Raw genomic sequence first — 24,982 nt, forward strand, 5'->3', positions numbered from 1 at the left:
ATTCCAAAACCCCAAAACTTTGGGTCCAGTACGCTTCCAAGAACCAGGCCCCTTAATCAACAGAGCATCACGTGGCTTCCAGGTCAGGCACAGAGTGTAGAAATAAATCATAGGATACATTCAAGTACAGACAGAAATATTTTACCATTGTTCTTAAGCATAACCAACTGAGCTCCAGAGTGATTTGCGTGTTTTGAGCAATAAACCTGAGTTAACTACTGCCGGAGTTGTCTTGCTTCTGTTGGAGAGACGCCACCATTACATGTGACTTGCCTTGGGACCTTGTCATGGAGGGCAGTCAAGAATTCTAATTGTTTGTTTGTTTGTTTGTTTGTTTGTTTGTTTGTTTGATTGATTGATTGATTGATTAAGTGGGAAGAATCTAAGCCTGCACTTTAAAATAGTCTGTAACTTGCCATGCCAATCTCTGAGTGGTGACAGACTCCAAGGAGGCAGGGAAAGCACAAGAGATTTATTTGGATATGCTAGAACATGGTACTTAACTAGCCAATTGTTACTTCACCAAAGGAACTGGTTTGGCAGGCTACCTCTCACACATTCTACACTCATGTAGAGTCGTGCATGCTCTAGTTATCTCCCGCTTGGACTACTGCAATGCACTCTACGTGGGGCTACCTTTGAAGGCGACTAGGAAACTGCAATTAATCCAGAATGCGGCAGCTAGACTGGTGCCTGGGAGCGGCCACTGGGACCATATAACACTGGTCCTGAGGGACCTGCATTGGCTCCCAGTACATTTCCGAACACAATTCAAAGTGTTGGTGGTGACCTTTAAAGCCCTAAATGGCCTCGGCCCAGTATACCCGAAGGAGTGTCTCCACCCCCATCGTTCAGCCCGGACACTGAGATCCAGTGACGAGGGCCTTCTGCTGGTTCCCTCACTGCGGGAAGTGAGGTTGCAGGGAACCAGCCTTCTTGGTAGCAGCACCTGCCCTGTGGAAATAAACAACTATCCTACTTATAAAAGACATCTGAAGGCAGCCCTGTTTAGGGAAGCTTTTAATGTTTAATGCTGTATTGTATTTTTAATATTCAATTGGGAGCCACCCAGAGTGGCTGGGGAAGCCCAGCCAGATGGGCGAGGTATAAATAAATTATTATTATTATTAATTATTATTATTATTATTATTATTATTATTATTACTACGCAAAGATGCAAGGTCACAGGTTTATTCAGACTGACCCCCCCAACTCATAACAAGTCTTAAGTTGAGGCACAAGAGCTATTATGCAGGCTGAAACATTAGTACCTCCAAGCCTCTTGGGCTCACCGATCAGAAGGTTGGCAGTTCGAATCTGTGTGACGGGGTGAGCTCCCATTTCTCTGTCCAAGCTCCTGCCAACCTAGCATTTCGAAAGCATACCAGTGCGAGTAGATAAATAGCTACCGCTGTGGCAGGAACGTAAATGGCATTTCTGTGCACTCTGGCACTCGTCACAGTGTCCTGTCACGCCAGAAGTGGTTTAGTCATGCTGGCCACATGATCCGGAAAGCTGTCTGTGGACAAACGCTGGCTCCCTCGACCTGAAGTGAGATGAGTGCCGCACCCCAAAGCCGAGTCTGACTGGACTTAACCATCCAGGGATCCTTTAGCTTAACTTTGCCATGCAAATAAGATTTCAAGTTGCACCAAAGAAACAGCATGGCTGTTCCTCCCCTCCCCTTTTAAAAAAAATCTAGGAGCCAGCAGTTATTTGCATCTTTCCCCCCAGTGCTAAGTGGCCCATCAAGGGATCCTTTGCTAGGCACAAAGCAGAGGAAAGAAAAGCAGACTGGGCCTCCATTTGGCAAGCTTGGCAGGTCATTTCAGGTGGTTGTCACAGAGATTAACTGCCCATCCTTTACATCAAAGAGAACAAAGGTGAGCAAATATTTCCACCTGCCTGCTACCCACAATGCTTTGACTTCATCAATAACCATTCCAAAGGGGTCATGTTGCCAGAAACATTCATCTTTTAAGGTGCTACAGACTCCTTGGGCTTCTCCACACCACCTGTTTTATTCATTCTGATTTGCTCTCACAAGCCCTACACAATGGTTAGCTCTTTACTGTCAGGTGTTTATTGAGAATTTGTTCTCATTTGTTTACAGGGTGGTTATATGTCAATGAGCATTCATCCTGATTGGTATGTGGGTTGTTTACACATCTTTCTGCTTATTTATTTATTCATTCATTCATCCCACACTTTTAAATCACTTTCCTAGCTACAAAAAGCCCAGAATTTGTTACAACAGAATGCTTTAATTTACTTCAGATGTGCAACCCTAAAGTTTTGTTATGCATTTGAAGTCGTCCCGCAAAACATTGGCTATCTGGAGGCACTCATTGGCACATAATGCAAGAGGTGCATGGACGTCTGCAATATTTATATGCAAAGCATATATGTATACAAGATAAACACAGCAAGGATTCTCAACATCAGTGGTTTGGCGATAACACAATAATCTTAGCTTTGCTATGATAATTCAACATCGGTAGCAGGGGATAAATCCATGGTTTTGATTGGAATCTTAATGGATTCAAGATTCTTGTTCAACAATTTCATACTGAGTGCCCTCTTTTGAAGGTTTTTGTGTGCTTGCTTTAGGGTGGTAATTTCAGGGTCAGCTGCAGAGATTCAACAACAAGAGCACTTTGCAGGGTTTTAGAAATGAAGAAAGCATTTGGGCTTCAGTCCTTTGCCCACTTACCTGGGAGTAAGTCCCATGAACTCAATGGGTAGCTATGCATAGATTGCACTGCGAGTGTATCAAAAAATGTCCTCTTATGATAATTCATTTAATAATAATAATAATAATAATAATAATAATAATAATAATACCCTGCCCATTTGTCTGGGTTTCTCCAGCTACTTTGGGCAGCTTCCAGCACATATAAAAACACTGTAAAACATTTCAAATGGGTAACTGGTATCTTTGATGCATTTTTTTTTTTTAAAAAAAAGGTTGCTTGAGTTATTGTTCCCATATTTTGAAGAGCAAAAAAAGGGACACATTTGCTGACTTCTACTTTTAACCAAGGATCGATATGATGACTATACCCATGAAAAAGAGGATGTGTTCTGGAAAAAGAGGACATATGGCAACCCCAATTGTGAAATCTGTCAGGTGGACATTTCATATCCTATCACTCCCGTCATGGATATTAGAGGTAAAAAAATAGATCGTTATTGCAGAAGTCAAAAGGACTCAAAGCACATTCACACATACAATATGTGCTGAATATGGGTTAACCCCTCCCCTAGTCACTCCCAGCTGAATGAGTGCAGTAAATCCACTGAAAAGGACTAGAGTTGAGGTAATGTGTGTGATATGGAAGTCCTATCAATGGCATTTCATCTGTGATTACCCCTTCAACAGAGAATTCATACCTTGACCTTGCAGTGAATTGATGTGCATGTGTGAACTCACCCTGACATAGCTGCCTAAGCTGCCAACTATTCAAGAAAACCAACCCAAATTGGCGTGCTCCAGAGCTGCCAAGCTTAACAGCTCTGGAATCTGCATCATGATGTCTCTTTGGAAGAAGATGTGGTCAAGGTCTATGGCTCCCTGATCCCTGAGCCTTGTGGTGAGGCTGAACTATTAACCTAACGTCACATTTTAATTTCATCTGCTGCTGCTGCTTCAAGTCCAATCAGAGTTCAAAGAGTTCAAAGCCAGGACATGTTTGCTGCATCTGCTCAGGAGCCCAGGAAAGATTTATGAGAGGTGCGCATTGTTATGGCACCTGGTTGACAACCCTTTTGTTAGGTGAATTGCGGTTAATAGCTGGGGACAATTGGGTTAATGCTTCACCTGGGAGAATTGCATTAAGAGGTGGACTCCTATCAGCTGGGGATGTCTTGTCTTGAAGAAGACAGGCAAAGAAGCAAGGAGAAAGTGGCAGTTCAAAGGAGAGACTGGAAGACAAGAATAGGTAAGATTTTAACTGGAGTCAATGCTGGGGTTGAGCGCTGGAGCCAGTTGTCTGTGAGTCTGAAGCAGAACTGATAGCAGCTGACCACACTCTCTGCTTTGAAGAGTCTCCTTGCCCCATGTGTGCATAGCTACAAAGTATTTATCACAAAGGCAAGGCACCATCACTTTCTAGAATGCTTCAACCACGGGCAAGATCTTAGAGAGCACGGTCCCTGCCCCTCAGAAGTGGTGAGTGTGTGACCATATTTCACTTTCCTTCTGGGAATGAAATGCACCATTCGCATCCACCATGAAGGGGCTCTCTGGAGAACTTTAGAGCTTGATTTAACTGCTGGCCAAGTTTGCTCATCTGCCAGGAGAGAAGTGAGCAGATGTTTCCGGGGTAGGTGAGGACAGGAGTGGAAGCAAGCAGGGCAATCTGCTCCTTTGTTAAAGTTTGTTAAAGTCTCCGCTCCTCCACATGCAGCTGCTGGGTGACCTTGGGCCAGTCACACTTCTCTGAAGTCTCTCAGCCCCCCTCACCTCACAGAGTGTTTGTTGTAGGGGAGGAAGGGAAAGGAGAATGTTAGCCGCTTTGAGACTCCTTAAAGGGAGTGAAAGGCGGGGTATCAAATCCAAACTCTTCTTTTTCTTTTTCTTCTTCTGAAAATATTTATAACCCACTGTTCAGAGCAGTTTACAACAGATATACATACACTATAGAGTGTGTGTGTGTGTGTGTGTGTGTGTGTGTGTGCGCGCACGCGCTTTAATCCAGACTCCAGCCCTAGCCAGCTCCACTCCCATGACCACAAGAGAGACAGCAGCAGGAAGGCTTCCTTCCCCTAGAACAGGCATAGGCAAACTCGGCCCTCCAGATGTTTTGGGACTACAGTTCCCACCATCCCTGACCACTGGTCCTGTTAGCTAGGGATCATGGGAGCTGTAGTCCCAAAACATCTGGTGGGCCGAGTTTGCCTATGCCTACTCTAGAAGCAGCCAGGCTGCCTGCAGCTGCACCCATGTCCTTGTAAGGAGCAATATCTGCAAAGCATAATAAAGCAAAGCACAATAAGAAGAGTTCTGTGTGCATTCTTAATTGCCTGCATAAGCCTGGCAGAATGGGGGGGGGGGTGGGAATCAGTAGGCATTTAAAAGTTGAAACAGAAGGCACCTGCTGAATATCTATTGGCAGAGTATTTCACAAGCAGGGCCAATAATCCTAAAGGCTCAGTTTCTTGTTGTCAAATGAGCCTTGCCCACTTGGGAAACGACCAACGACACGCCTCCTGAGTATGATCTCCGTGATCAACCTGGGATATAAGGCTCCAGGAGATCCCTGAAGTATCCTGGACCTAAGTTGTTCAGAGCTTTGTAAATTAATACAGATTCATAGGATAACATCACAGATGTCTGAAGCATCGAACCTGGGAGCGTTCTGTGGAGGATAGGGCATGAAGTAGGGAGAGCAGAGAATTCCAACGAAAAGAGAAATGGGAACGGAAATTGCCAGTGTTCACTTCTTTGTCCCATACCTGGAACATAAATCAATCCAGAGAATACAAGCAGGATTCACTGTCGTCGTTGCTTTCAGTCCACAAATGATATGTAAGACATTGTGTCATTGTCCGTGCATTTGTATTGCATTTCCTTTGCATTGAAACGATAATATAATGACAAGATAAATCTATGTATTTAATGATGTGGCTTAGGACATGAGTAGCATCATTTTGCCATAAAGAACAGAGAGTTGATTTTTGCCAGAAGATGAACTGCAGCTGCATGGAGGAAGTGCTGCATGCGATGAATACAGGGCAGAATGGAAAACAATGCTTTCTTACTTCCATAGTATGGAGAGAGAGAGAGAGAGAGAGAGAGAGAGAGAGAGAGAGCTGAGAATCATAGAACTGTATACTTGGAGGCACCATGGGTCATCTAGTCCAACCCCCTGCAATGCAGGAATCCCAGCTAAAGATTCCCTTGCAGGTGGTCATCCAACCTCTGCATGGAAACTTCCAATAAAGGAAAGTCCACCACCTTCCAAGGGAGTCCGTTCCATTGCTCTTAGCATCAGAAAGGTCTTCTCTCTATTAAAAGGATGAAAAGTGGGAAAGTCCCAGGACCAGATGGCCTTTCGGCCAAATACTATAAAACACTAAGTAACCAAATATCCCCAGTGCTTGGAGAAGTGATGAATAATATATTAAAGGAAGGAAGGATCCCGAACACCTGGAAGGAAGCATATATTACCTTGATTCCTAAAAAAGATGCAGATACCCTGGAAGTGAAAAACTATAGGCCAATTTCATTATTAAATAATGATTATAAACTATTCACAGACATAATGGCAGAAAGACTAAAAAAGGTTTTGAACAACAAAATACATAAAGATCAAACGGGTTTCCTTCCAGGGAGGCAATTAAGGGAAAATGTAAGGAATCTGATAGATATTATTGAATATTTGGATATGAGTATAGACAGACAAGTGGCCTTGGTATTTATAGACGCTGAAAAGGCGTTTGATAACATCTCATGGGAGTTCTTGAAGAAAAGTCTGGAAACAATGGGAATAGGAGAGAAATTTAGAAGAGGGATAGAAGCAATATATAAGGAACAGAAGGCAAAATTGGTAATAAACAACACCACAACAGAATATTTTGGTATATATAAAGGAACTAGACAGGGTTGCCCCCTGTCTCCTTTACTGTTTATAACGGTACTAGAAATATTGAATGAGAGACTGAGGGGGGCAACAGAAATAAAAGGAGTGCAGGTAGGAAAGAGGGAATATAAAATCAAGGCCTTTGCAGATGACATCGTACTAACTTTAGAAGACCCAAAAAAGAGTGTAAAAGAAGCTTTACTAAAGATTGACGAATTTGGAGCCGTGGCAGGACTTAAGATAAATAAAAATAAAACCAAAATGTTGGTTAAAAATTTAACAAAGGAAGAAATAATAGATTTAGAGAGAAGGACGGAAATTGCAGTAGCTAAGAAAGTGAAGTATCTTGGGATATGGGTCACAGCTAAGAACATAAATTTATATAAGGATAACTATGATGTCACCTGGAGGAGTATAAAGAAAGACATGGAATTTTGGGGGAGGATGAAACTCTCCTTTTTGGGGAGGATAGCTGTTGTCAAAATGAATATTCTGCCTAGAATGCTATTTCTATTCCAGACCATCCCCATACTTAAAGACCTAAAACAATGCAAAGAGTGGCAGAGAGTCTTGGCAAAGTATATCTGGCAGGGGAAAAGGCCACGGATAAAAATGAAAATTTTGATAGATAAAAAAGAAAGAGGGGGCTTTTCTCTCCCGGATCTAAGTCTATACTATGAAGCGGCCTGCATACTTTGGTTAAAAGATTGGATAAAACTGGAGAATAGATATCTACTGGATTTAGAAGGCTTTAATAATTGGTACGGATGGCATTCGTACCTTTGGTATGGGAAAGTGAAGGTCCACAAGAGCTTTCTAAATCATATTTTTAGAGGACCTTTATACCAATCATGGGAAAGGAATAAAAATCTCCTTGAAAGAAAGACCCCATGGTGGATCTCACCAATTGAGGCTTTAATGGTGAAGAAAACAAACATGGAGGAAAAAAACGCCACCTATGAAGAAATGTTAAGAAAAACAGACCAAGGGCCAAAACTTAGACCTTATGAAGAGATAAAAAATCTATTCACTGGGTGGTTCCAATACCACCAGGTGAATGATTTGCTAAAAGAGGACAAGAAGAAGTTGGGTTTTGATGACAAAAAATCAAAATTTAATGTAGAAGTAATAGAAGGTAAAAACAAAACCCTATCTAGAATCTATGACCTACTTTTAGAGTGGTATACAAAGGACGAGGAGGTGAAGGAGGCAATGATTAAATGGGCAATTGACTTTGGTTATAACATCGATTTTGAAAGGTGGCTGGAAGTGTGGAATTGTAACATAAAGTTTACAGCATGTATGTCTCTGAGAGAAAATGTTTGGAAGATGCTATATAGGTGGTACCACACCCCTGTGAAGTTGGCCAAAATGTATAGACTAAAAGATAGGAAATGCTGGAAATGTGGGGAGGTGGAGGGTGACCTATATCATCTATGGTGGACATGCAAAAAGGTGAAAGGCTTTTGGGAATCGGTTTACAATGAGCTTAAAAGAATATTTAAATACACTTTTCCCAAAAGACCCGAAGCCTTTTTGCTGGGAATGACGGGTAAAGATATTAAGCAAGAAGATAGAACGATATTCCTCTATGCCACCACAGCAGCGAGAATTTTATTGGCACAATATTGGAAAGTGGAAACTATCCCCAATATAAATGATTGGCAAATTAAAATGATAAAATATGCTGAGCTTGATAAATTAACAGGTAAACTAAGAGACCACGATGAACAGAAATCTCTGAAAAATTGGAGTAAATACTGGAACTATATTGGAATAAATGCTTAATGTGATTGGCGGGGTCAGAACAAATACTACCAGCGTGTGAATTTAGGTCTATAGATTAAAAATCAAATACGTAATGGAAGCAGATATTCGATACTTACCAAAAGGATGGAAGGAAGTCCAGGAGGCGGTTTCTGTGGGTATTTTTTTTTTTTTTAAATCTTTTACTGTTTTGTGAAATAGCCAGATTAATCTATCTTTGTATAGTTAGAGAGAGGAAAAAGTTGGCTTGTATATCTTGACTCTTTTTTTTGTTACAATTTTTTCTTTTGTATTTGGTTGTATGTTTGTTATGTGCATAACCTTAATAAAAATGTATTTGGAAAAAAAAAAGAAAGGTCTTCCTCATGTTTAGTCACAGTCTCTTTCCTTGCAATTTGAATCCAATTGGTTCTGGTCCTATTCTCTGGAACAGAAGAGAACAAGCTTGCTCCATCTTCCATGTGACAACCCTTCAGGTCATTGAAGATGGCCATCATATCACCTCTTGGTCTTCTCCAGGCTAAGCAGACCTAGCTCCCTCAACCATCTCTCATATGGCATGGTTTCCAGGACTTTTGTCATCTTGATTTCCCTCTTCTGCACCAGTTTGTCAATACATCGTTACCTCCTGTTGTGAATGGGATCTGTTCTGGAGGTCCAGCCGCATCCCAAGGAATTCGCAACCGGAGGACCACTTCTGCACATTCTTTTTGTTTAATAAGACTTTTCCTGTTTGTTTGATCGACTCCTGTCTGAGGCACTAAGTTTTCCCTCATGCAAGTCCCCCACACGAAAGCCCGTGGTAAATTGTAAAACTGTGCAATGGGTATACAGTGAGTTGTGTGTGCTATATTTAATTGGGGGGGGGGCAGTTAGTGGGGTGAGTCCACCACACTATTAATTGGTGGTAAGTGGTGGATACACTACAGATACTTTTAATATGAGACTAATTAAAGCCATTTTTAAAATCTACACACATTTAAAAAGCATTAGGAACATTATAGAAAAACAGCCACATACCCTCTCAGTTAATAGTTTTCAGGGATGTCAGGGACAGTATATTTCTGTCATCAAATTCCTTAGTGAATAGGAATGTTTCTAAGTCGATCCAGAAAGTTAAATATGAGGGAGACAGACACATCTCACTAAGGAGGTAAAGGTAAACGGACCCCTGAACATTAGGTCCAGTCATGACTGATTCTGGGGTTGCAGCGCTCATCTCACTTTATTGGCCGAGGGAGCCGGCGTGCAGCTTCCAGGTCATGTGGCCAGCATGACTAAGCCGCTTCTGGCAAACCAGAGCAGCACACGGAAACGCCGTTTACCTTCCCACTGGAGCGGTACCTATTTATCTACTTGCTCTTTGACGTGCTTTCGAACTGCATCCCATAAACAAGGAGCCACCACCAAGAAATCCTAGGTCAGCATCATATCTTCCACATGCAATAAGAGTACATCTTCATAACCCACTACCAAACCCCCCCCCTAACTGCCCCCCCCCCCAAATACCAGGTAAATGGTGATTAATAGAATGACAGTGCTGCAATTGTGTGCAAAAAAAAAAGAAGAAAAAAAAAAAGGAATCCCCTAAAGAACAAGAACATGCCTGACTTTTTGACATAAGAAAAATGATGGAAACTCACAGTGGAAAATGCAGGATAACAACCACATGACATTGATTTTTTATATTGTTTATTATTGATTTATTAATCACTTTCTATACAACCGTCTCAAGGTGCTGTACAATAAAAACAATTAAATACAATAAGTACCTTTAGAACAAAGCTGAAACCATTCCGAATCGACACTCATGACAAAGACTCATTTCTCCAGCTAGGAAAGCCTATCAGAACAAAAATGTACAATTGTTTCAGAAAGTGCAGATAGTGTGCTCCTGTCATAGCTCAACAGGAAGGCTATTCCACAGAACAGGGACAGGTTACTGCAGAACAGGCTTCGGAGATCCTTGGAACTTGCAGGAGATGCTCTCCCACAGACGTATCTTCCCAACAAATTTTGTGAAAACGAATAAGCCCCATTGCTCAATACACACCAGCTGGAAGTGATCTTAGTTTCTGAGAATTTGAGTTAGCTGAGTCATGTTTCCAGGACCACAGCTGAATACAGGAGCACAGCTTGAAAGTATTAAATTAGCTGAACATTGCAAACACACCAAAAGTCTCCAGTGTTCTCTCACCCAAAGCTGGGTATAGCGGGATAGAGAAGGATAGATCACAAAATTGCAGAGCTGGAAGGTACCCAGGGGCCATCTAGTCTCTCCCCTCCGTCAGGCAAGGCCTCCTTCCACCTGCGTTGCTCTACCCTCTAGTCTCTGCTTCTCACTGTGCATTGTATTATCTTATGTACTGTGGCTTGCCGTTGTTTTATTGATTATAGTTTAGATATTATTTATTGTAACTGTTGAGTGGATTTCTGTTTAACTTTTATATGTTGATATTATTATTTTATACTATTCTAACAATTGCTGAATGTTACTTTTTTGATGTAGGCTGCCTATTTTAAAGTTATGTTTTATTATCACATTTTTGTATTGCATTAGATTGTTATAAGATGTACATTTTTTGTTTCTTCAGCTTGTAAACCGCCTTGAGTATTGTAAGACAGAAAGACGGTATACAAATTAAAAATGATGATGATGATGATCTAGTCTAATCCTTGCAAAGCAGGAAATTACAGATAAGTGATTAGCTGTTCTTTTTCCAACAGTTACTATTCCCTGCTGGGGGTCATCCAAAGGTCTGGTTTATGCTGCCACCATTCCCAAGGAAGCCCCCAAAAATTGAGGTTTCCTTCTCCTTGCTGTCTCTTGCCAGCTGGATTTGGGCTCCTGACCAAGTGACCTGTTGCTTTGCTGCCAGACACTAACTCAGCAACCACCCCTTTGCTCCCAAAAGGAAGTGCACGCTTCCTGGGCTCAGGAAAACTTGTGGAAGAATTCCCTTCAAATTGTTTCACTTGGCAGCTTCATCCGCACGGCTTGCTTTGCTTACGTAGTCACCCTGCTCGCCCCACAACTATATATGCAAGGAGGATTTCATGAGATCTGAGGCACTTTAGTGAGTGTGTTCTCCATTTCCCTGCAGCCAATCCTCATGACATTCTTCATCACTATCAACAGGAAAGGATTCCTTCTGACATTGGGCTTGGCAGGCTTCCTCATCCTGAGCTATACTCTGTACAGGAGGGTGTTCAAGGTAAGAGGGGTGGGGCATAAGTTGCAGACAGAGCATTTTCTGTGTGTGAAAGAAATCCTATGTTCATAATAATAATAACAAAAAAACAACAACTTTATTATTTGTACCCCACCCATTTGACTGGGTTGCCCCAGCCACTCTGGGCAGCTTCCAACATATATAAGAACATAACAAAACATTAAAAACTTCCCTATAGGAGGCTGCCTTCAAATGCCTTGTAAAGGTTGTATAGTTATCTCCTTGACATCTGATGGGAGGGTATTCCACAGGGAGAGCACCACTGCTGAGAAAGGCCCTCTTCCTGGTTCCCTGTAACTTCACTTCTCACAGTGAGGAAACTGCCAGGAGGCCCTCAGAGCTGGACCTCAGTGTCCAGGCTGAATGGTGGGGGTGGAGACGCTCCTTTAGGTATACCAGGCCAAGGCCATTTAGGGCTTTAAAGGTCAGCACCAACACTTTGAATTATGCTTGGAAATGTACTGGGAGCCAATGTAGGTCTTTCAGGACCGGTGTTTTTTGGTCTCGGCAGCTACTACCAATCACCAGTCTAGCTGCTGCATTTTGGATTTGTTGCAGTTTCTGAGTCGCCTTCAAAGGTAGCCCCACATAGAGCGCATTGCAGTAGTCCAAGAGGGAGATAACCATAATATGCACCACTCTGATGAGAAAGTCCATGGGAAGGTAGGTTCTCAGCCTGCGTATCAGGTGGAGCTGGTAGACAGCTGCCCTGGACACAGAACTGATGTGCACCTCCATGGACAGCTGTGAGTCCAAAATGGCTCCCAGGCTGCACCTGGTCATTCAGGGGCACAATTACCCCATTCAGGACCAGGGAGTCACCTGTTCAGCCCCCAACCTCACAAGCCACAGAGCTGGAAAGAGCTTCTCCTTGCTGCTGGTCAGAGGGAAGGGGAGATGGACCAGGGGTCTTATTTGGAATCTGACATCTTTCTATGAAGGACACTTTGTTCCTAGATACCCCAGCTCATATATGCCCTGTTGATATTACAGAGGACTCAGTGTCTGTGAAGTTCTCAAGAACTGTGTGTGTGTGTGTGTGTGTGAGAGAGAGAGAGAGAGAGAGAGAGAGAGCGCAAATCTGAATTCTGTTTCCTTATCATTTGCCTTCTCTTGTTTCTCTTTAAAGATCACTCTCTTTGGAGATCACATGAAAGAACCAGTGGATTTTCTAGGTGCTTTGGAAACAAATGAAGATTTTTGCCTTAGATTCACGGGGAATAGGATTTGTCAGACAGAGAATGCAGCCCAGTGCAGGACTAGGGTGCAACGGTGGAAAAAAGAACAGGAGGTGAAGGAAATCATTGCAAAACTGGACCAGATAATGCCCAGCATCACTTTCACAGATATTATGACCACCACAAGTGCCAAGAACAGCAAGGCCGCCATATTAAAGCAAAAGGGTTCTTATTGTGTTGGAGATCCCTTGATAGTTCGACTGGATTTGTACAACCACTTGGGGAAGAGAAAGGAATATGGAGGAGACTTCTTACGAGTGAGGATCTACTCTTCAAGTCTTGGGGCTGGAGCTTCTGGGCACATCACAGACTATAGGAATGGGACGTACCTAGTCAATTTCACTTTATTTTGGGAGGGCGATGTCAGAGTGTCCATCTTGCTCATCCACCCCAGTGAAGGAGTTTCTGCACTGTGGGCTGCGAGGAAGAAAGGCTACGACAAAATAGCTTTTACAGGCACATTTTTAAATGGAACATCACACGTCTGCACCAAATGTGGTTTTGTCATAGAGACAAATGCAGAACTGTGCGAGTATCTAGATGAACGAGACCAAGAAGCCTTCTACTGCATAAAACCAAAGAATGTGCCCTGTGAAGCATTTGTTCTCCTGACGACTGACAACAAGCCCATCACCTACCTCACATCCTTGGAGCAGAGCCTTTTTAAGAGGTGTTTGCAATTCCATATCAGACCTATAGCTTAGACAGCAATGCACTGGTTGTGAGTGTGGGAAGATTTATAAGAACTCATTTGGAAGCTGAATATAAATATTGGTGGGAAAGGGGCAGGTGGGTCCCTTATGTGAGGACCTTGGAGCAGTCTGGGGATCACAGAGGTAGAAGTCCAAACAAAACTGGGAGAGAAACCTTGAAGCTTTATCACAGCTCAGTACATGAGTCATCTGCACCATTAACGTCTCTCTCTTTGGGTTAAAGCAGAGGGAACTCTGTGGCCCTCCAGATGTTATTGGACTCCAACTCCCATCAGTCCCAGCTACCATGACCAATGGGATGATGGGAATTGGAGACCACCAACATCTGGAGAGCTACAGTTTCTCTTCTCCACACCTGGGTTAAAAGGTAAAGGTAAAGGACCCCTGACAGTTAAGTCCACTCGCAGATGACTTTGGGGTTGCGGCACTCATCTCGCTTTACTGGCCGAGTGAGCCAGCATTTGCCCACAGACAGTTTTTCCGGGTCATGTGGCCAGCATGACTAAGCCACTTCTGATGCAACCACAGCAGCACATGGAAATGCCATTTACTTTCCCGCTGGAGTGGTACCTATTTATCTACTTGCACTTTTCTTTTTCTTTTTTTGGCATGCTTTCAAACTGCTAGATTGGCAGGAACTGGGACCAAGCAATGGGAGCTCACCCCGTCGCAGGGATTTGAACTGCTGACCTTCTGATCAGCAAGCCCAAGAGGCTCAGTGGTTCAGACCACAGCGCCCCTGTGTCCCTTCACACCTGAGTTAGAGACCCTCAAATATAGCGTGGAACAGAACCATTTCCAGAAAAGAAGCTACACAGTATTTGGGATCTGCCAGGGCCAATCTGGCTTTCAACGATTGCAAAATGCTACAAGTTTGCCAAGGAGTCCTTTGGCTGTTTCAAACCCCCTTCCCCATAAATTTGCTTGCAATTATTTCATTCTTATGCAAGTGCCCTTGCCAGATTTCCTGCAGCAGTCTTCTCCGGAAGATGGTCTTGTTTCTCCTACCTAGCAATAGGTACCCAGTGCTGACCCAAGATGCTTTGCTGTCTGATGTATAAGACAAGGCCACCCCTCTCCCTCCATAACCTGCAGAAGCCAACCGGACTCGCCCTTGAATGGTGGCAATGGGACAGAGTCCTCCATCATACCCAAGGACACTTTTTGCCAGCATGATCCCAACACATGCGTGACGCACGTGTAAGGTAAAGGTAAATGGACCCCTGACCATTAGGTCCAGTCGTGGCCGACTCTGGGATTGCGGCGCTCATCTTGCTTTATTGGCCAAGGGAGCCGGCGTACAGCTTCTGGGTCATGTGGCCAGCATGACTAAGCCGCTTCTGGCAAACCAGAGCAGCGCACGGAGATGCCTTTACCTTCCCGCCGGAGCGGTACCTATTTATCTACTTGCACTTTGACGCGCTTTCGAACTGCTAGGTTGGCAGGAGCAGGGACCGAGCAATGGGAGCTCACTCCGTCATGGGGATTCGAACTGCCAACCTTCTGATCGTCAAGTCCTAGGCTCTGTGGTTTAACCCACAGCGCCACCCGCGTCCCTGTGACACACGTGTAGAGAAGGTCAAATAGAGGCAAAGAAGCATTCTTATTTCCTATGCACTCATTTGCCATTCTCTTCTGTCTTTGAAGGGACAACATTGGGATCGAGATACCACAGAGCTTTGGGGAGATTCGTGTCCTATCCTGTAACAGTAAGTTGTCTTTTTAACCAACATGGGTTTCTTTGATGAATCGTGCATGGCTTAGCACCAGCTGTAGTGACACTTTGCCACCAGATCTGATGTAAACTCTCCCCATTCCTCAGAACTATTTCTTTCAAGCATGCTAAACACTTTTGGAGAGATTGCCGCTCAGTGGCAGAACATTGGCTTTGCATGCAGAAGATCCCAGGTTCAATTTGTGCTTCATGTCCAGATAGAACAAGGAAAAACTCCAGTATGAAATTCTGCAACACTGCTACCAGCTGGTGTAGGCAATAAGGACGTAGATGGACCAATAGTCTGACTCGGAAGACTCTGGGCTGTATTTAGTGCTAGTATTACTCAGAGTAGACCCATTGAAGTCCTATCTGCTGTGCATCTAAAAAGAACAAGGCTTTGGAGGAAGAGGGAAATCCACAGGAGTCTCTAATCTAAGCAGTATCTCAGAACTCAGTCTCTCACATAATTCTTCAATGATATTGAAGGGTCCTGTCCTTTTGAACTCAAAGTGCCAGGGGCACACCATATTCCAAAGATGCTTAAATCCCACACAAGGAAACTGAAGCTCCAGAAATGCAGCTCTTTCTATGTTCACCACCAAATATCCCTCATCTGTTTCTGTTAGGAAGTACGACGATGATGGCAAGAGACAAATGCATGATCGGGATGAACTTGCCCGTTCCCAGCGGCTATGCCTTGCAGGAGGTTTGGCACCCACAGTTTTGCTCCGTATCTGATTTTAGCACATTGGATCAAATCCAGGAATGCCTGAAGATGAAGAAGATTTATCTCATGGGGGATTCAACGTTAAGGCAATGGATCTATTACCTTACTGAAAAGGTGGCAAGTACGTTCTCCTGGTATGCGGGTTGCCTTCAGATTTGCTCCGAGCACCCTTTGCTTTTGGCTTCAGCTTCGCATCCCATTCCCATTCGTATACACATTGGTTGCAGTTGATGATTTACTGCATGTAATTAATGGATAGCACAGTTAATTAGCGCATGATAATGCCACGGTTGCAGGTTTATCCCTGTATGGGACAACTGCATTTTCCTGCATTGCAGAGGGTTGGACTAGAATTCAGGCATGGCCAAACTTGGCCCTCCAGCTGTTTTGGGACTACAATTCCCATCATCCCTGACCACTAGGTCCTGTTAGCTAGGGATGATGGGAGTTGTAGTCCCAAAACAGCCGGAGGGTCAAGTTTGGCCATGTCTGGCCTAGATGATCCTCAGGGTCCCTTCCAACTCTACGATTCTATGAAGTTGTGGCCAACTTTTAAACCCAGCTATTGCTATCTGCCTCTTCCTTGCTAGCCACAAGGGTAGGGTAGACTCCCTCCCCATGGACTTGATCTGCAGAGTCCAGAGCCCACATGCTCTTTCTCTGATACACATTAAACACAAACTTAGCTACAATGAAAGAAGAAGACTAAAAGTGCTCTCCCCACTGAGGACCCAAAACTGCCATTAAAAGTTAGGTCCACATCAATGCTACCAAGTAACACCACTTTTCAAATATTAGGATGCCTGATTCCCTTTTTTAGGTGCAAGAGCTGGTTGACCCCCTTTCCCCCTTTCAAACTCTCTTCCTTTTATTGTTTGCTAGCATTGAAGCTCTTTGATGGCCACAGTGCTGGACCATTCAAAACGCACGTAGCTTTGGATCTGGAGAGGAGGACTTTCATTCAGTGGAAAAGACACGGGAACCCTTTTGTCTCTAGGAAACTTTTCTCTGTAAAGGACGGCAATTACATCACCAATGAAATTGACAGGCTGGCTGGGGACAAAGACACGGTCATTGCCATCACTCTGGGCCAGCACTTCCGCCCTTTCCCTATGGATCTTTTTGTCAGGAGGCTGCTTAACATCCGCCAAGCCATCCACCACCTACTTCTGAGAAGCCCAGAAACAAGAGTCATCATCAGGACAGAGAACACTCGGGAGATGGACACAGACATGGAGCGGTTGGGTGATGTCAATGGCTACCCCCAAAACCTTGCCGTAATGGACATCTTCCAAGGTCTCAATGTTGGTTTCATAGATGCCTGGGATATGAACATTGCTTACGCCATTTATGACGTCCATCCACCTGACCATGTGATCTGGAACCAAATCATTATGTTTTTAACATACATCTGTTAGTTTAGGGAAGAGAGGGTTGGAGACAGAGACAGTATAAAGTTCCAGTCTACCAGGAAACTTAATGAAGATGGGGGAGGGCGGTCACACTGATTTATATCCCTAAGTCCTCTTGACATTTGATCACCTGGAGAGCGAATATCAGTTCAGGTCTGGGTGTGAAGAAGTCAGTCAAACTTACTAAGCACTTAGGTCCAAGGATGGGTTGGTACCCCAAACATCCTCTGTCTACCCCCCACCCACAACAACAAAAAATCTCACAATGTTCACAGATTCATCCCATGTCTGGAACAGAAATCAATCCAGTGAATGCAACTGCTATTTGCTGTTGCTTCCAGTCCACAAATGATACAAAATTTGCTGAGAAAGTAAAGCTGGTTTTGTCTGCTTCTGAGCAACTGACCATTGGCCTTGCTGGATGGGACTAATGGAAGTTGCAGTGCAGCAACATCTGCTAAGGCACTAGGTTTGAGGAAAGCTGCCTTGAGCAGGGGTGTCAGCTCACCCTCAGGATTGTGGGTGCCCGCCAATGCAATGCGGTCGTGTCACATCACACACACGCCTGCACACTGTGCGTGTGACGTCACATGACCATGTGCAGGTGTGTCTGTGTGTGTGATGTTGCATGTCTGCATTTCGGTGGCTGCAGCTTCTCTTCCTCCTCCTCCTCTCTGCAGCCAGCAAGGCACCCTTTTCCACAGGGAGGGCCTCTGACGTCCAGGCCCGCTCCCTCAGAAAAAGGTGCTTCACTGGTTGGCTGCAGAGGATGGAGCTGAACTACTTCTTTTTCAGAGGCAGCACAGCTGCCCCCTGCCAGCTTTTCTCACTGACTTTGTGGGTACCCAGCACCCACAATTATATTTTTGTGGGTGCCCAAACACCCATGGCCCCCTGGAGTTGGCTCCTATGGCCTGGAGTCAAAGAGAAGTGTTTAACTTGCAGCAGGTGCATAACTCACTGAGAAAGCATCTGTTAACACATAACATGCTTAGCCCCACAGAACAATTGCCCTATACATATTTTTCCAAAGTGCTGTGAACTTGCCTTGCTATATTATTATTATTATTATTATTATCATTATTATTATTATTATTTGTACCCCACACATCTGGCTAGGTTTCCCCAGCCACTCTTCCAACAAAGATTAAAAATACATTAAAATGTCACACATTAAAAACTTCCCTAAACAGGGCTGCCTTCAGATGTCTTCTAAATGTCAGGTAGTTATTTATCGCTTTGACATCTGATGGGAGGGCGTTCCACAGGGCAGGCACCACTACTGAGAAGGACCTCTGCCTGGTTCCCTGTAGTTTTGCTTCTTGCAGTGAGGGAACCACCAGAAGGCCCTCGGAGCTGGACCTCAGTGTCCGGGCTTTACGATGGGGGTGGAGACACTCCTTCAGGTATACTGGACTGAGGCCACTTAGGGCTTTAAAGATCAGCACCAACACTTTGAATTGTGCTTGGAAACATACTGGGAGCCAATGTAGGTCTTTCAGGACCGGTGTTACATGGTCTTGTATGTTATACAAACATAGCCTTGTGACAGCATTGCATCTCTCAGATTTGACACCCTCCATTTCAACTGTGCAAGAGATCTTCTCCCTCCCCACCCCACAGTTGGGCAAGCATTGCCCCTTACAAAATCTGGATAGTGGGCAATTGCTGCAAGAAGGAGCCCCATTTCATGTTTATCAAAGGAGTACCTTTCACTTTCAGTGTTCTTTCTCTGTGGTTCGTCTCCACCTCCTTCACTTTCACTAGCATTTCACCAATTAGTTGTGGCATCACATGTGATCACACAAATACTGCTGTTGGACCCCTGAAAACAAAATTTGATGGGATTCTGCAGCCAATCACATAAGGCAGTATAGAGAGGAAGAAGGAGGGGAAATGAAGTCAATGAAAAAAGGTGCTAGCAAAGGATGCTAATCATCTTGTGCAGCTGCACTATAAGGTGCCAATTTCTAGGCAGATACCAAAATGTGAGATTCCCTGGCATTGCCCAACCTGGTAGCAGAGGTGAATTCACTTCTAAAGTTAGATGTTCTAAAGCTGAAGGGTCCTTGGAATTCCAAAGATGGGGATCGTGGTGGAAAATATGCAGAGGTCTTCATTTTGGAATTTACTTTCACAGTCTGCATCTGTATTAGAATTGTTTTTGGATGTTTTAACTGTTAAGTCACTTGGGCTCCCTTGGGAGGAAAAATGGGATATAAATTTAAAAGAATTATAATACTGCAGAGCTGAGCCCTGCCATTGGAAAGCAAGAGTGCTCCTGAGTCAAATGTCAGATCTTTAAATAAAAAAACAACCCAATGGTTGAATGTTAGAATTGTGAAATGTTTTGGAATTGTATTGCGAGACAAGGTTGTGCTGAGTATAGACAGCTGTTGGAATTAAATAGGGCGAGTAAAACTGCAAAGAAATTTCTGTTGCTCAAGGAAATAAAAACAAGGGATAAGTGAACTGAAGTCTTTTTCTTTTTTCCTTTAGTACCAAATAAGTGATGCTTTCACACAGGCTTACCTGGTTCCTATAAAAATCCATAGAGGGAAATGTTCAGCTGGATCTACACAGACCTGTTTAGCATTATTATAACAATATTAGATACGTTGTTCTAAAACATCACAGGGCATACTTGTAAACTAAAGTGTTTTTTACCTTTTTTGTTCAAAATGCTGTCTCACTACTGCTGGTTGCTCTGTAGCACCCTTTGTGTCTCATTTTAATATCACATTGTGAACGTTAAAAGTCCTGTGTCCATATGCGTTATCAAAACCATTCCTTAACCCTTCCTTAAAGTTAAAAACCGTGTGTAGATCTGCCCTCAGAAACATGTGTTGAAGGAAAAGAAACAAGGGTTGATAAGAAGCTGAGCACTCTGCCCTTCTACACCTCTGCAGGAAGCCAAGGTCTGCAGGGCTTAGACACCCACACCCACCCACAAGCTTCTCTTGCACAGGTAGTTTTACAAGTTATGAGCTGCAGAAAGGCCCAGGCCGATTCCCGGCATCTCCAGGAAGAGCTGAGAGATACTCCTTGCTTGAAACCCAGGAGAGCTGCTGCCAGTCAGTGTATACATTACTGAGCTAGAATGACCAAGGCCTGACTCAGTAGAAGACATCTTCCTATGTTGCGGCAGGCTCCCCCTGTTGATTGGCTTTAGAAATAACAATTTGGGAAAGTTTTCTTTTTCCATAGATTGTGTTACAGTGGTACCTCGGGTTACATATGCTTCATATTACATATGCTTCAGGTTACAGACTCCGCTAACCCAGAAATAGTGCTTCAGGTTAAGAACTTTGCTTCAGGGTGAGAACAGAAATCATGCTCCGGCAGCGCAGCAGCAGCAGGAGGCCCCATTAGCTAAAATGGTGCTTCAGGTTAAGAACAGTTTCAGGTTAAGAACGGACCTACGGAACGAATTAAGTACTTAACCTGAGGTACCACTGTATGTGGTTTTGATCAAAGCCAGGAAGAGCAGCCGGTTGATGCTGTTTGCATATAGAATTTGCATGCAACAGCAGAAGCTAGCTTTCGTTAAATGAATACTTGCTTGAAGCACACCTTTAGCTGAAAGGTATTCAGACTTGGCTGAGCACAAGAAAGCTTATGTTTATCAAGGGAAGTACATTCTGGATAGGAAAGAGTTCTCTAGTCCTAGCTAACTAATGAGTTGGAGAAACAAAGGAGCCACGCTTGCCCCTTTGTTCTCAGAAGGTAGATCCAAGATTACCTCTCGTCTCAAGGTCCAGAGCAAGTGTGAGCAGAAAGGAGGAGGGAATTGAGAACAGGATGCCACCTGAGATGTATCGGCCTAAACTTCAAAGGATGGAGAGAAGTCAGCATAGAGATAAAAGTACAGTGGTACCCCGCAAGATGAACGCCTCGCAAGACGGAAAACCCGCTAGACGAAAGGGTTTTCCGTTTTGGAGGCGCTTTGCTAAACGAATTTCTCTATGGGGTTGCTTCGCAAGACGAAAAAATCTTGCGAGTTCCCGCGGGTTTTTTTCGCTCCCCCCCCTTTCCTAAGCCGCTAAGCCACTTATCAGCTGTTCCGCTGATAAGCCGCTTAACAGCTGATCGCTAAAAGCCGCTAGACCGCTAATAGCGCTAATCCGCTGTCAATGGGCTTGCTTCGCAAGACGAAAAAACCGCTAGATGAAGAGAATCGCAGAACGGATTAATTTCGTCTTGCGAGGCACCACTGTACAGGGATGCTCTGGGAGTCTGGAGGTCTCTTTCTCTATCCATCTAAATGAGGAGATTTCACCCCTCCCATATCCAAGAATCTCCTGACGAGTCTGCTGATTCTCCAGAGAGGAGGAGCAGTGTTTTGCTTTCTACTTATTCAGCTCCAGCACCAAGTCAGTCAGTCAGTCAGTGTGTCAGAGAGAGAGAGAGACTGAGTGTTAGAGATCGTGTAGATATAAGGTTGCTGCTAAGAGCAGCTGCAGACACTCAGTGTAGCATTCATTTATGCTTAGACCTATTTAGCTCTGTATAGTTTTGTATTATAGCTGTAGTTACAGAATAAAAGAAGATATTCTACAGAGCTGCTCTCCGAGTTGTTTATACACTGCCAGACTCTGCTATACTCTGCTGTGCGACGACTGTATTGTGGAAGTGAATCCGGTGCTCACAACTCTAAGCTGTGAGTCCACAGCACTTTGACCAGGTGGTCTCTGGAAGTGCTACCCAGCTCGCTTAGCCCAGTCGGGGTTGAAGTGCATGAGTCCAGTTGGTGACACTGGCTCAAGGGCGATGTTGACACGAAACCCCCCTTAGCAAGTTGAGTGCACCAAAACCTACCAACAGATGCAACCGTCCACTTAGCTGTTTTTGTTCTCATTGTTTACCAGGGAGCAAGATGGCGCCAAGCCAGAAGTGCATGGTCGGGATGAGCTCCGCATTCCCCATTGGCTTTGTGTGGAAGGACCAGTGGAACCCCGTCTTTTGCAGAACGTCCAGCATGGGGACTGCGGATGAGATTAACACTTGCTTGGGGAAAAAGCAGGTTTATTTCATGGGAGACTCAACAGTGCGACAATGGCTAGAACATCTGGAAAACACTGTGGACAGTAGGTTCCCTGAAAATCTGGCAGAGCACCCACCACCATTTGCTCAGACTCGATGTTGCCGCCTCCTGTTACTCCTGATCCTTCCCAGGAACAGCTCCTGCCAGCAGGCAGATGCTGTCTCTCACAAATATTGGTTTTCCGTTCTCCATTTTTATTTATTGCACTTATATCCCATCTTTTTCCTCCAAGGGGCTTGAGGCATGCAGAGTTCTTCCCCTCCTCATTTAATCCCCCACAACAACCCTGTGAGGTAGCGAATGTCACCTAGGGAGCTTCATGGCCAAATGGGAGGATTTGAAGCCTGGTCTCCCAGGTCCTAGTCCGACACTCTAACCCAGGCTTCCTCAACCTCGGGCCCTCCAGATGTTTTGAGACTACAATTCCCATCATCCCTGACCACTGGTCCTGCCAGCTAGGGATCATGGGAGTTGTAGGCCAAAAACATCAGGAGGGCTAAGGTTGGAAAGCCTGCACCAGTACACTACCACTGGCTCTTTGAGGAAAGTGGTTCTACAGATTTTGGGCTGCTGCTTTGCGATTTCTTGTCACATAGTTGGTTCATGCCTGGAAAGAACAATGCCCAGACCTTGGAGTCAATGGGACCTAGGCAGGGGAGAGTTCCCCAGCTAATGAGAAATCCAGGCTGGAAGCAAATATAGGCTTAGATAATCCTTATAACCTTACAGTGGGGACAAATTAACACTTAACAGATTTTCCAAGCCTCTGTGGAATTGAATGGTAGTTCTCGAAGGCCCAGTACCCCCATTTTTGGAATACTGAGGGCAATGATGCAAGGGTGCCCTGGAATCACCCATCATGCAAGAGCCGAGTGAGTCATTTGGGGGCAAGACTAGTGACAACACATTTTGGAATTATGCTCAATTTAAGGACTTCAGGTGAGATTTAACATGTGCTCCAAAGGAAAGCAATTATGTCTTATGGAAAATCTCACACAGATGGCGAGTAGTTCGTTCCTCACTAGGCGAAAAGGCAGCGAAAATTTGTGGGGAACCTTAGCCCCTTTAGATGTTGCTGAACTGTAATTCCCATCACCCCCAGAAGACTTAGTCAATAGCCAGGAATGATGGAAGTTGTAGTTCAAAAACTTCTGGAGGATTGAATGTTTCTCACACCCAACTTAACAAGGCAGACTAGGCAGTTAGTGGGCTTTGTGGTAGTCGAGATACTTTCCATGAGGCCTTCAGCTCACTAACCACAGCCACCTACCTCAAGCATCCACCTGCTGTTAATCTGGGGGTGGCTACTCTGTGGCCTTCCAGATGTTAGACTACAATTCCCATCATCCTTGGCTACTGCCCATACTGAATAGGGCTTCTGGGAGTTGAAAGTCCAGCATTAATCCTTACAGATCACGGCTGCTATTTTTTCATTATCGAAAGTGTCTTGACACATGAGAACAGGTCTCCATGACAAAATGGCACCCACTCACCTGCGGTAGTCGGTTGTGCATATGGCTTTATCTCCCTAGCATCAACTTGCACTGATCCTATGTCTTTATTTTGTTGCTAGCCCTAAAACCTTTTGACACCTATGGGACTGGGAAGCTCCGGAATCTGCTTTCCATAGACACGGCCAGGAACATCCAAGTCCAATGGAAAAAACATGGCCACCCCATCATTACAGTCCACGAATATACCACAAAAGACCACAGCTATGTCGCTCGAGAGATTGACAACGTGGCAGGCGACGGAGACACGGTGGTTGTCATCTCCTTGGGCCAGCACTTCCGTCCCTTCCCCATCAAGCTCTTCATTCAAAGGATGATCAACATCCGGGGAGCCATCCAGCGCCTTCTCCTGAGGAGCCCAGATACAAAAGTCATCATCAAAGCAGAGAACACCCGGGAGATAGACATCGACCAGGAAAGATTTGGTGACTTCCATGGCTATGCCCAATACCTTGCGCTAAGGGACATTTTTCGGGATCTAAAAGTGGGTTTTGTCGACGCCTGGGACATGACGGTTGCCTACGGCACAAGCAGTGTCCACCCAGCAGATCATGTGGTTGCGAATCAAATTAATATGCTTTTAACTTACATCTGTTAAAAGTTACATCTGTAAAACATCAACAATTAAAAACTTCCCTTCTAAAAATCAAATAGATGCTTATCTGTTTGACTTCTGATGGGTGGGTGCCACTACAGAGAAGGTGTATAGATGCATCATATTGAAGTCTTGGGCATGGCTAAAAATTGTCTCCTTGGATTGTGACCTAAGTGCCTATACCAGATGCCTACACCAAGGTGCCTGCAAACTTTTAAGCCTGAAATCATCAAGCTGGAAAGACAAGTGATATGTCACATGAGGAGGGGGAGACACAGTAAACAGCACCTTGCCTTGGACTGCTTAGGTGACCTTGAACTAGCCGCGATCTTTTGGCTTCTGCTTCTGAGCTCCAAAATGGGGCAAGTGCCGCAGCCAGATTCCAAGGGGCTGTTAGAATAAAGGCACGACTCCAGTGCCACTCAGGCCAAATCCTGCTAG

General features: G+C 44.4%; 1 protein-coding gene across 1 annotated transcript; it reads left to right on the forward strand.

The window, feature by feature from the left end:
• Positions 1 to 11,143: 11,143 nt before the first annotated feature.
• On the forward strand, positions 11,144 to 24,597 carry LOC309331857 (NXPE family member 2-like). The gene is made up of 8 exons (XM_081844379.1): positions 11,144 to 11,156; positions 11,456 to 11,566; positions 12,714 to 13,492; positions 15,183 to 15,244; positions 15,879 to 16,100; positions 16,862 to 17,275; positions 22,260 to 22,478; positions 24,009 to 24,597. Exons 2-8 carry the CDS (start codon positions 11,465 to 11,467, stop codon positions 24,542 to 24,544), a joined length of 2,334 nt encoding a protein of 777 aa, XP_081700505.1. The 5' UTR covers positions 11,144 to 11,156; positions 11,456 to 11,464; the 3' UTR covers positions 24,545 to 24,597.
• Positions 24,598 to 24,982: the final 385 nt, after the last annotated feature.

The sequence above is a fragment of the Podarcis erhardii genome (assembly GCF_964252035.2).
Source record: "Podarcis erhardii genome assembly, chromosome: 16".
NCBI classification, from domain to species: Eukaryota; Metazoa; Chordata; class Lepidosauria; order Squamata; family Lacertidae; genus Podarcis; species Podarcis erhardii.

What these genes read in the sequence shown, in the direction of transcription:
- LOC309331857 (XM_081844379.1), top strand. Translation starts at nt 11,465, where the DNA reads ATGACATTCTTCATCACTATCAACAGGAAAGGATTCCTTCTGACATTG. An exon ending in TGTACAGGAGGGTGTTCAAG is followed by an intron (nt 11,567 to 12,713) that starts GTAAGAGGGGTG and finishes TTCTCTTTAAAG; the next exon opens with ATCACTCTCTTTGGAGATCA. An exon ending in CGTAATGGACATCTTCCAAG is followed by an intron (nt 17,276 to 22,259) that starts GTCTCAATGTTG and finishes ATTGTTTACCAG; the next exon opens with GGAGCAAGATGGCGCCAAGC.